Below are 12,964 nucleotides of genomic sequence, written 5' to 3'. Positions count from 1 at the left end.
GAGTAATCGGCACATGCGCAGTCCTGCATCCAGCAGCGGCGAAAGCTCGAAACAACGTTCGGCTTCGGAAACGGAAGGTGCCCTACCTCCGCGACTCGCATGATTCGCGGAGGATGGCGGAAAGGTAGTGAAAGTCCCCTTCCGGGCGCCAATCGTGCTGGGAGATTTGGCCGCTTGGTGTCGTACTTATATGTAGAAGTGAAAAGCCCTTCTATTCTGGGAAAAGTGGCGCCATTTTTCGAACCAGCCGCCGCGCACACTATTGGCCAGTCGTCACGTGACATCTGTCTTTTGGTTTTGGACTTCCGGTCACCATGAATTTCCCATGATATTTCTGATGTTGCTACACCGCAGCTGACGGGCTGCTGCGCCTGTGGAAAAGTCTTCAGAAAGCTTTTCAGTGTTCCCCTGGAGCAGAAAGTGAGCCTCGGAGGAAGATCTAGCTTCACCGAATCGGTCGAAAATATTGTATCCCGACGGCAGCCGCAAGGTTATGCGAGGTGAGTGCTCTGTATTAAGCTCACCAGCATGCAAATGACAGCTGTTTAGAGCGAGTTATGCACTCCATTCCACATCTAAACGGGAGCAATGTAATAGCGAGCACAACATTGCCAACTTGGCATGCACGGACGCCCGTGCCGTGGAAGTAAAGGCGCCCAACGCGCAGTTGCGTTTGAGAGCGTTTAACTGCGTTGCGTCAAGACACGAAAGGGAGTCACCGGCACATCTCTGGTTCGTATGAAGCGTGGAATCCAATTCAAGGGAATTGCTTGGCATGCGACAGAAGAAGTATGGATGTCCTGCGTTCTCGAAGTCGCAACGCAGTGAAACGCTCTCAAACGCAAATGTGCGTCGGGGCCTTAGGTCGTTGAAAACGGCCTGCTCCTGTTTGTGCTTGTTGCATTGGTGTCGCTCTCTATTACGGGTGCGTGCGGAGTACGCGCTCTCGTCAACTGTTGCGTACGTGCTCGCGTACCATACTTTGTTTCGCACAGATAGGTTGCAACTCTGCCGCGGCTGCGTACCCGAGCATTTAGATGTATCTATACTCCGTTTCAATATAAGTGCGAGCGCATCCAGTGCGACAAGCAGAAGTGCGCTTTCTCTGACGACGCTTTTACTGGACGAGCGCATGTGCTTAGCCTGCTCAAAGTGAGTTCACTCTTGTAGCGTCAATAGGGTCTCCTTCGCTCGCAGTCTTATTGAAACGAAAAATGCAAGCAAATGAAACATTCGAGATCAACCCTACACTCGCGCCAGCAGCTTTGACAGCGGAAACTTCACGTGCAGGTCTTTGTCAGGCTAACCTAGGATCTGCAGAAACGAGCGTTTGAGGTGGCGTTACATAATGTGCTCTCGTCTAAAATCCGACATCGTCAATCTATTACAGGACAACTTCATTATCGACCAATTCAAAACACTAATGATGCAAAACAAAGGAGAGCAATAAATTGAGGAAAGATGCTCTCCCAAACATTTCTTTTAGAGCCCAGCTCTTCGGCGCCCATTTCCGGCTTGAGTGGCGTCGGCGTCGCCGTCGCCGTCGGCGTAACCGCGCGGTGCATTATGGGTAAATTTTCCCGCTAAATCTAGCAGAAAAATTTCCCCGCTAAATCTCGCGGAAAAAAGTTCCCCGCTAAATCTAGCGGAAAAAATGTCCCCGCTAAAATTAGCGCCAAAATTTTCCCGCTAAATCTAGCGGAAAAATGTCCCCGCTAAATTTAGCGGAAAATTTTCCCCGTTAAATCCAGCGGAAAAATTTCCCCGCTAAATCTAGCGGAAAAATTTCCCCGCTAAATCTAGCGGAAACATTTACCGCTAACTGTAACGGGAACAATTTCCCGCTAAATCGGGCGGAAAAATTTCTCCGCTAAATCTAGCGGAAATATTTCCCCGCTAAATCTGGTGGAAAAATGTCTCGGCTAAATCTAGCGGAAATATTTTCCCGCTAAATCTAGTGGAAATATTTCCCTGCTAAATCTAGCTGCCGCTAAATCTAGCGGAAACATTTTCCCGCTAACTTTAGCGGAAAAATTTCCCCGCTAAATCTAGCGGAAAAATTTCTCTGGGGGTCACGTGTGACCCCTTCCCCCGAGGCCAGGTGACCCCCCGTGATTTTGGGGAGGGGGTCATGTGACCTTGGGGGTCACGTGACCTCAGGGGCGGTCACGTGACCTCAGGGGCGGTCACGTGACCTCAGGGGCGGTCGCGTGACCTTTCTGGCCTTGCCCCCTCCTCCTCAAGAGCTGCGCTCTAATTCGATGTCACAGGGAGTTCTAAACGGCTTTCATTTTTTTGGTTACCTTCAACCCGGAGAGTAAATCACCACTGCAAGAGAACTGGAAATGTAAATGATCTGTACAATCTCCCCCAAACCATAGATTTTTTCTTCAGTAAGACATGTTGCATAAGTTTTACAATACAAATTTGATGCACAAATTGATGCTTTTGTATGCCTTATCTACAAAATGCAGTTCCATTTGTTTGTTTTGGTTGGCTCCCTAAAGTCTCCAAGGCACCCCCAGCAAAACCTAAATAGTACACTACAAGGCAATGCATACAGTACTGAAACATCCCCCGGACAGACTGCTGCAGCAACCGCCGCTGCTCTTTAGTTTGGCTGTCCGATACTGTTCCGTGGTCGACCTTGGCACATCTACCACTAGTGCCATCTTTGTCCATTCTCGGAGTGTGTGTCCCCCCTAGGGCCCCCAGCAAGATCCAAGCGGAGCTTTTCTATGGGGGCAATATGCCGCAGTGACCGCAGCTGTTGGTGTGTTTGGCAGTCCGATAACCTCTCCAGGTCCACTGAGGCTCACCTACCACTAGGGTCGTTTTTGTCGATTCTAGGCGAGTGTGTCCTCCTGGGGCCCGCCCCCCCCCCCTCCCCCCCCCTCCTTCAGCGAGCTCTAAGCGGTGCTGTACAGAACCTAACATTCCCAGCTTCCGCAGAGCAACCTGGTTCGGCAACCCCCCGAGCTGCTGGTGAGTTTAGCACAATGATACTGTTTCCAGGTCGACCGAGGCACACCTGCAACAACTGTCGTCTCTGTTCCGTTTATTCAATCTAGAAGTGTGTGCCGTCCCATGGCTGCCCGAGCAAGGTCTGGGCAGCGCCCTACAGGTCCTTGCTTGTTCAGCATGTCCTGGACGGATTGCCGCAGCAACAGCCGATGAGTTTTTATTTTCGACTGCTGGATATTTCTTGATAGAGTGCAGACAGTTACACACTGTTACTTACATCCGATCTTATTGTCTCACCGTTGGCCACTTAACAAGACTTTATAGTATCAGCTGCCTCGGTGCTTACGAGGGAAGAGCGCTGGCCTACGGATCCCCATGTGGCGGGTTCGAATCCCGGCCGAGGCGCCCGCAATCTGACGGAGGCTTATTGCGGAGGAGGCGCCGTGTAACCGAGCTTTCGGTTGCACGTCAAAAGATCCCCAGGTGGTCCAAATTAATCCTCAGTCCTCCGCTGGGGCGTGCCTGATGCCCGTCGTTGGTTTGGCACGTAAACCCCCCAAACTTGACTTAATATTAAAATTGTTTCTTTTTCAGACACGCAGTTTACACTTGACATAAGGCAGTATCATCAGAAGGCCAGTCTTTCTGGTGTACTGATGAATAACAAAGAGCTACAAATACAACTGTATTCAATGCAGATAAAACTGATATTGACGCAACGTCAGGAGTATCAGTTGCAGCGGGAAGAGAACAATTCAAAATTTGAACTTAGGCGCTTTCTCTTTGCAGAGCAAGTAAATTGTCTCGAAATGTTCACTATGAAGGGGACTGCATGGACTAAAGGCATCCTCGAGAAAGTTTTTAAGATTGATCTTTCTTGTGTTTCCCATGGTTTCAATGTGGTACTAAAGGAATCGGGGTAGTTATTGCCTGTAGAACGCACATTTCATTGGCATCTTCAGGACTTCAAGTTCGTGTTAGACATAATTCACAAGCTGATGGATTCTTTAGCATACAATGTGAGTCAGACCTCCTGCCTATAATCCACTCGTGCATCCTTATTTTGAGTATGCCTCTGATGTCGGATACCTGCAGAGTGCAGACCCGTCTCCTCAAGGGGCTCGATGTTTAACCCTATCTGGTTTGTACAATTTATTGCATGCAGGCGTGCCGAATCAGTAACAGCATTAGGAATTGCAAGGGCTTTAGAAGTATTTTACGATATGTAAAAGTGACTACACCTGTCAGTAAAACTACCTGCACATTTGTGAAGTGTTAAGAAGGCATTTTGATGGTGTGTGGTGTGTCTCCGTGTCACTTTATTTCTTCTTAATTCTGTGATCTGTTTTGTTTTGTACTCAGCATATGTTCTACTTATAGTGAATACCCCTACCGTGGACTTTTGCTTGGCTGGCCGTTTTGTGAAATAAATAAAATTGTGACTTTTATTTCGTTCCCTTTAACGTAATCTGGGCTTGTGTGGTTTCATAGAGATTTTGATCTCGCATTCGCTTGTTTTGCATTCTTCTCTGGATAAGATTTGAATCATTTTTGCCTCATTCCCTTTTGTTGAAATAATAAGCAATTGCTTGACTTGATTAGGTGTTGAAGCCGAGCGCTGGTTTTGAAGTTCGCACCAGTTTTCCAGCCCTACAACGCTGGCACAGGGGTCTAAAAGCAGCGTAAATTGTAGTTACACCTGGATTATTTTTGTATCAAGGAATAACGAAAATGATAGACACTCCGATAAAATTACAAGGTTACAAAACTAAAGGAAAACGGAGGTTTCATTTCTAAAAACGGTTTTATCAAATAAAATAACGAAAATAGTATTTAATGCGCGTAGTCCCTTAGCGAAAGGCCCGTGGTGTCGCGAATTTTTACAGCATGCACAGAATACGCGCATAGAAACTCGTAGCGATTTTTATCATTACTATTGTACTACAGTCAGCTTAATAATGATAGCTTAGCGTCAACTACATCAAGGCTTCCCCGATTAGAAAGAAAATAGTATCTTGCTTTCTAGGCCGCCAAATTGTTTTTAGCGCCCGTAGCCCACCTCCCGAAAGCTCGCCAAGGACATGTTTTAAAAAGTAATCAATAATTTGAAATCGTGGAAAGGAAATTGCAATTGGGCGGTTGCCTATGATGATTAAAGGTGACTTGCGATTCTCGTGAAGCCAAACACTCACGAGACGGTGACCTAATGCAACTCGGTCGGGACGATTATCCAGAGCAGTTTCGGGATCCACGGTTGGACGGAGAGAACTAGAGCGGCTTTAGGACGGTCCGATACGAGTGCGGGCTCTAGATGAGGTCATTTCCCCACTTTTCAGACGAGAAAGGTTCACTGGATTGGCAGCTTGATCGCTCCAGCTTTGAGGCCAAACACCGGCGAGACACTGACCTAATGCAACTCCTAATGCAATTCTGTAGGGATGATTATCCACAGAGCCGCCTCGGTGGCTCCGAGGCGAGAGCGCTGGCCTACCGATCCCCAGGTGGCGGGTTCAAATCCCGACCGAGGTGCCCGCAATATGACGGAGGCTTATTGCGGAGAAGGCGCCGTGTAACCGAGCTTTCCGTTGCACGTCAAAAGATCCTCAGGTGGTCGAAATTAATCCTCAGTCCTCCGCTGGGGCGTGCCAGATGCCCGTCGTAGGGTTGGCACGTAAAACCCCCAAATTTGACTTTTTTGATTATCCACAGAACTTTCGGGATCCACGGTTGGACGAGCAGATCTAGAACTTCTTCAGGACGGTCGGATACCAATGCGGGCTCTAACTGAGGTCATCACCGCACTTATATGACAAGAAAAGTTCACACGATCGGCAACTCGCACGTGCCAGCTGACCGAGACATTGAGTCGTTTTGGAAATTCCAGAGGGCGCCTCCGTCGCAAAACGGTAGTTAGAGATGGGCTGAGGAGGGTTTTTTGAAGGGAAAAGGGAAGAGAATGCGCCACTTTTCCCAGATACAGAAACTTTAAAGAAATGTACATTGTAACAGTGAGAAAGGAGAAAACGAGCAGAAGGACGAAAACAGGCATGTACAAGCTTTCAGATTACAACAAGAAATATTTGACGCCAGCAGACTCCGACGGTTGTTGATGAAGAGTTCGCTAGCGTAAAATATATGTTGTAAACTGAAAGCATGTACATGTCTGTTTTTGTCCTCCTGCTTGTTTTGTGCTTTCTTACTGTTACATCTGTTCCAAGACGCTCGTGAAAATCTTGAAATGTCCATTGTTTTTTTTTTTGTTCTTTTTTTACATTCGTGTAAGTTTTGTGGCGTGAATTATTACGCGGGAACTAATTTTATTTCAGCGCGAAAAAAACAAAAAAAAAATAAAACGCTCACTTAAATTTATCAGTAGATGAAATAACTGAGTAGTTTCATCATGAGCGTCTTAATTTTCTAAACAGATGTTACCACAATCCGTATTATCTTAATTAAGGACGGAATCGGTGCAATGAGAAAAAGCGAATGAAGCACTACTAGAAAGGGAGCTTCGCGGCGCTCGTCGTGTTTCAGTGCGTATATTACACCCCTCTAAACCAATAAAGACCAGGAAAGATACAGAGACCACGTGCTTTGCTTTGCGCACCTGCGTTTGTGTGTGCTCTTGCTTTCAACTGCTCTCTCACATGTAAAAAAAACAAACAAGTATTGAATCCTAACCCGCATTGCTTTCCTATACGACTGAGTAACGCGGCGGCAGAAACAAATTTCTAAGCCGCAAAGTCATGAGACCGAAAATGCAGCAGAAACTTAGCCAGCTTTGGATGCACTTCCTGAGCCTCTTCCGCGGCGCAGGTATTTGGTCAAAAGTTTGTGTTTGTCTGGTTATTTAGGGCCGTCCAAGCCCAAATAGTTACTTTACAACCTAACAGTAATATTTGATTAGAGTCGGACCGTTTTGTTTATTAATTGTAACACCAGTGTCAGAATAAGCAGCAGAGTTCAGTTGTCACCCGAGCACAAAGTTGAGGCCTAAGTTTGCGAAACGCGCTGACTGGACTCTCACGACACCGACGTTGCGCCAAGCGAGAAACAAATCATTAGATCTTTTCAATTTCATTGAGATTGTCAAAATTAGTAGGAAGTGCCAAAGTTGGTGTAAGCTTACCTGCAGCTCACGTGGAGCGCGCGTGGAAAGCGTTCCGATTGAACGGCTGCGCTGATGACGTGGCGGTCGGTCGTTACTACATCCCTGTGCCATGCCAGAGGCAATGCTTTGTAGATTGTCTATAGTCGAGCTGTCGACGTTAGAAATCACGTCACTGTTTGTGTCGAAAAAACAATAAAGTAAAACTCGCTATAATCTTTTTTTTTGTCAAAGCTGCCGCTGGCGTCAAAGTGAAGTGTCAGAACTTAGCAAACGACGTAGTTTGAGCGGAAAACCTTCACTTCAGTCTGAGGTGAAGGTAAGGTTTGTCAACATGGCGGCATAACACGCTGCGATCGAACCTATCTACAACCACCGTCAACGACACTGCAGAGATTACTGTGACGTCTTCGAACACCACGACGACAACTTCCGGCCACAGCAGTGGTTGTCGAAGGCCGTTGTATATGATAGTTGTAGGTTGACTTGCGACGAGTTTCGTTCGGCGCTCGGACTTCGGAGGCGGGCGACATCCGCAACCGCCATGACCGTGGAGCTGGAAATACTCTGAGCGCTCCGGCTCTGTAGAACAGGCAGTCTTCCAGCCAAGGTGGCGACTGACAAGCACGTCCGCGGGCCCTTGCTTGTTAAGGAAAATAGTTCGTTATTTTTTATTATTTTTTGGTGAGCTTTCTGCAGGCCTTCGCTAATTGTGGGCGTGTTCGTGTTAGGCTAATTTGGATTTCTCATTGTGCGGAGGACACACGCGATTTTAATCATCAGGATTTGGAAGGAACGGCCGGAACAGACGCGATTTGATTTTTTACGCGTTTATATGGCCGTTGCAGCACCTTATTGGGTATCAGACGACATTTTGTCAATATGTGTGGTGATTGAACTGTAACGACATTTTTGCGCCTTAGTCCACCAGAAATGACCTGGTGACCTGAATGCTGCTCCTGTAGTCTGTGAAACATATACTATATCTGCGCCAACAAGGCGACCGACTCGAAAACGAAATGAATCTTTCATCAAACATATCCCGCGTGGTGGCGCTTCGGTATTTCCGGTTGCCATTAGTTGGATCTGATGTGAAAGTGCAGCCGACATTCAGACACAAGTTTTGCTTCGCGTCTGGGAGTGTTACGCTGTTTAGGATGCCACCACAAAAAGAAAAAAAAAAACGAATGCAAAGAAACGACATATGTCTAATACCCCTTTTTTACGGGCACAATCAAGGGGCTCGGAACGAACGTCCGTGAAGAATTGTCGCTCCAGCTCGCGATCTAGGCTCTGCCCGTCTTCATCGGCGAGCGCTAGTTCTTCGATTCTTTAAAGGGGCGATGCAATAATTTTTGAACTTGGGCGTAAATACCGCTTAAAACGGATCCCTGTCGTTAATGACCTATAGAACACGCGTTTGTTTTTCACCCCACGCAACAGAAGTCGCAGAAAAAATAAAAGAAAATAAGCAGCGTTCACCCCTTCAACTCGCAGCCAGAACAAGCGGCTACGTGATCTGGAGCCGATTATATGCCGCCAATTTTGATCATAGCCACGAGCCGGGGGTGGCGAAGCACGGGGTACGCGCTGAGCTCCAGAGATTGTTATGGTTTGACTATTGTCATCATTGTACCAACTGGACACGGGCTAACACCTGAAAGCTTCTTGAGCTAGCGATTATCATGAGTCCAAATTGAGTGCACATGCAATGCTCGGGGCCAATCAATGAGCGACATTTAAATATCATCATTGGGGTGCACTGCGATCTTCCAGTAACGTCATTCAGTTTAGCAAAGAAGATATACAATGAAAACGGTCGCTTTTGTCCTTGAAATCACACCTTTTTACGCAAATTTGTTATGAAAGCCTCTAAAGCGCCAGAAAAAATAGGGATATAAAGTTGTTGGATTGCTGTCGGCGTCGGAGGCCTCGGTGTTGCGGGTGCTACAGAGCCAAAAGCGAGTGGTGTGAACGCTCACTAATCTTGCTCGCCCCCGCGTCTTCTCCTCCACGCTCTTTGGTTCTCTTGTTCGGCGCCTAGGAACCACGGAAGATGCTTCGTCCCTCCAAGGTAAAGCGTGGCAAAGTTGAGTGCGCCTTCGAATTTTCCTGGGGAGGAAACTTTACGTCGTTCTTTCTGCCACCCTTTTCGCCACGTCATCATTCAAAGAATATTTGTGTTTCACAAGACTCGCAAGCCTGGCTTTTTTGGGCTTCAGTTCCCATGGAAAGGTCTGCAGGAGCCTCAGTCCTGGAGCGGTTTTCACCGGGCAACTTTGGACCTATATTGCCAAAGAGTGCCAAAGTTAGGCTTCATTGCTGGTTGTTTAGTTGACACGCGGCATTTTTTACTCATATAAGGCATTTCGACGATTATGTGGCGAGCCAGAGAAAAGCTATTTAAAAGTCAAATGAAATCACATTGGCTCTAAATAACGCCTTAAAGCAAAATCTCATTAGGCCGAGAAAAGGCCCCACGAGTCGCCAAACTTGGGTCAAGCTAGTCATTTCCCTGACGCGCTGCCTGGGTATTAATGTAATATCGTGACTTTCTGGTACCGTTTTTCGTTCTTTGGACTTTTCGCTGTTTTCATGTCGGAGGAGTGCGGGTATTTTGTATTCTATATTTTCTTAAGCCTAGCCTTTCTAGAGACAGCTCCGTCTTTCTAATTGCCATCTCTTAGTCCAAAGTCGTTGGAGCGAGAAGGCGAAAAGAGAATAACAGCACGCACAGAGTTTTTGTTTTACTCTTCAAAAGATTATTTTAAAATAGCCCTGACAATTACACTCCGAGCATGAGTTAAGCTGCCAGGGGGACATAACAAAAGGTGTTAATTTTTAGTAGTCAGTATAAGTAAAAGAGATGGCTGAAATTTGGCAAATGGGCATTAGTACTAAAGTAAACATATGGTATCAATAGAAAACGTGCTGAGGGTTATTGAAAACCATTGAATCGCTAAGTATTTAGAATCGGAGCTCGTGGATAACGGGAGGAGCGCTGAAGTTAGCACTCGTACACCAGGCTCAAGGCTGGGGATGCGGTGATAAGGCTAATGATACGTGCGTGGGAGTGATATCATCCTTCTTTTCGCACCGTCAGCATTGATCCTGTTGCAGGATAGGTAACTTTAGCGCGCCACAACGTTCCCCCGCGTTCCAAATCTTTCTAAAATATACTAATTTACATGTTTCCAATGACGCTTAACGAGTATGTAATAGGACATTGGCTTGGCGAGGAATGATACTATCAGAATTCACTGGAAAAATACATAGTTATTTTGATTTTTTCAACCACGTTTCCTGTGCCGTACTTGTTTCTGCCTCCGTCCTCGTGGTTTGCGCAGTTTATTACTTTAATCTCGACACGAATCAACTGGCCCGCCAAAAAGGGGTTTCATTGAACCAAGTCATTACTTTTACTAACGAAAACGGTATTGAACAAGGTTTAGCCAATTTTCCGACTTATTTCTCCACTTAAATCCCTATTATACGTCCCCAATTCGCCGTGTAAATTACCTGAACAGACATAATTCGAGTGCTTTTCGCGCCTTTACTAAAACAATATTGTAACACGTAGAAACAAAACCTTTATAATTGGTATGCATGGAGTCCCTCTTGAAGACACCAAAGGGACAGGCACATTTTCTCATTTTGTTTAACGTTTTGCTGCATCTAGATGAACTTGTTCTCTGATAAATTAAAACTATGAAATAAAAAAAAGAAAAGCTAAGCGACGGCGCACTATTTTTTGCAAACCATAACGTACGCACTCAATAATTTAGTGAAATCTAGGAAACGTCAAGTGGGCAGTGGCGTTGGTTCTATCATTACAATCGCATAAGCGGAGAGCTTAGGGTGATTGGTTTTCATATCATTTATTTTTTTTAATATATTTTAGCTTGGTAAGGAATGAACCTATCAGGGTCCCTAAACTCGTTAAACACAAAGTTGTGGACAAACATTCGCTGAGCGCGCCGGCTAGACGCTGGCGACAGAAGGGCCAAGTCATCGTCGTGATAGTTCAATCAATGCGCTATGTGAACATCGGCCCCAAAGTTGTGCTCTACGAGTTTAGAGTCCGAGAAGTTGGTAGAAATCTAAATAACTATTTTTATTTTATTATGTAGGCATTCTAGCACTTCGACAAGACTTGAGGATACAACCTATTTACGCCTCTGTGTAACGTTAGAAATCATAAAAATTAAAAAAAATAGACATTACAATCCAATAAATCGACTTCTCTTTTTGTTCTTTTGCTATGCAAAGGTATTAGAATAATTCAAAAGGGCAGATAAACTTGATAATCGTTTACTTTAACATACATGGTGAATACCACAGCTCAAGAACAGGAAGCTTCGAAGCATCAGAAGACAACGCGGAAGTTGTACCACAGAAGGTGGAATTTGTTTTGGGACCCGATACCTTAATCGACATAGAAAAAGCGAGAGCTTTTTACGTGAGGTCAGTATATATTTTAACTCCATTCTCACAATTGGAGTAGGTTGGGGGAACTAACGCGAGCTTTGATATCTCATAAAATTCTAAAAATCTTCCAATGCATGTATCTTCCTAATATACGAGGGCCTTACTATTCACAGAAATTGAATTTTCCAATCGAAACATTCACAAGCAGGCTGGGTCGGGTGTGGAGTCACTGAATAATTTTTTTCTCAGCGAGTTTATTCCGACACATTGTAGTTAACGAGTTGGTCGGAGTTCTAGTTATATCGCGTAGTGTTTTCTTGCTAATTTTATTTCTCAATTTTTATTTGGTTTCTGTTTTTACGTTTTCATATTTTGTTCACCTTATAGGAGAACAAAGTCCGAATCTTTTATAGTAGTCGTTCTTGGAAAGTGTATCTTAAAAGAAAAAAGCAAATAACAAATGTCGAATGATCAATTTTGGGCGATATGATCCAGCGTGATGTCTCAAACACTGCAGCCATTCCGACGATACCGAGCGGCTCATGTATCAATTTCCGAGCTATGGAAAATTGTTCGTCCAGTCGTGCAACATGAGTCCAGACGGCTACGTGCAGATGGCTATGCAACTGGCGGCCTACAGGTAAGAAGACATCACTTGCGCACAAAATAACCTTTTGATGGAAATATTAGAGTAGCGGTACGGCCGGTCGCAGCCAATGCCATGATCGTATCGATGGAATCAAGCAGCTTCAAAAGTGCATGGTGATGGCGCTTGTCCTATTTGTGCTTCTGCTATCAACGGCTAAGCCAATCACGCGCAGTGAATGCGACGTCAACTCGAGCTTTTAAAATGCGATACCACTTCTTTTCGGCAGCCTCCCCAGAAATATTCTGCTTTGTTACACGTAAACTAATGCGCGCATGGGGGAGACACTGCTAAGTAAATAAATTCTGAAGACAGAGTGAAACTCCGAAGGTCCCTCAAGGAGAATCGTACCCTTGACCCTGTGATTGTTAGCCCGAAGCACTACCATATTTCCAAGGGGTAGTACTGTGCAGAGGACGTTGTTAAATGGGATACCATTGTCTATTTTTGCCAATTGACACCGCGGAACGCGCCAACTGACTCGGGCCCGTATAGCCGGAAGCTCTCGAAGTTTCGAGCAGCGCCCCTGGGGAACAAAATGGAACATATTTCGGTCTCGTTTCGATTGCGCCACATTACGCGCTCCTAAGTAGCTTACGCACGATTTGAATGAAAACAAAATAGGCGAAACGATTTAGAATATAATATCCTTGGCGTTTCGATAAAGCAATGAAACCAAAAGTATGCACATTGTTTTATTGTTTTTTGTTTTGTTTTAATAGCGATAGGTGTTATGGGCTCTTCCCACCCATGGAAATGACGTCTGTTGTCGTTCTAACTGTCGTAGTAGTTGTCAACGTTGTCGTTTACCACACATG

General features: G+C 45.5%; 1 protein-coding gene across 1 annotated transcript in view; it reads left to right on the top strand.

Moving 5' to 3' along the window:
* LOC120840962 (carnitine O-acetyltransferase-like) overlaps positions 1 to 12,144 on the top strand; it is a 32,028-nt gene extending 19,884 nt beyond the window's left edge. The window contains exons 4-5 of the mRNA XM_040211795.1: positions 11,414 to 11,536; positions 12,018 to 12,144. Coding sequence (XP_040067729.1) covers positions 11,414 to 11,536; positions 12,018 to 12,144 — 250 coding nt within the window. The remainder of the gene's footprint in view (positions 1 to 11,413; positions 11,537 to 12,017) is intronic.
* Positions 12,145 to 12,964: the final 820 nt, after the last annotated feature.

Source organism: Ixodes scapularis, unplaced genomic scaffold (genome assembly GCF_016920785.2).
Source record: "Ixodes scapularis isolate PalLabHiFi unplaced genomic scaffold, ASM1692078v2 PGA_scaffold4__175_contigs__length_147842914, whole genome shotgun sequence".
In the NCBI taxonomy this organism is placed as follows: Eukaryota; Metazoa; Arthropoda; class Arachnida; order Ixodida; family Ixodidae; genus Ixodes; species Ixodes scapularis.
Note: the sequence above shows the minus strand (reverse complement) of the source record. Positions and strands in the feature narration are given on the sequence as shown.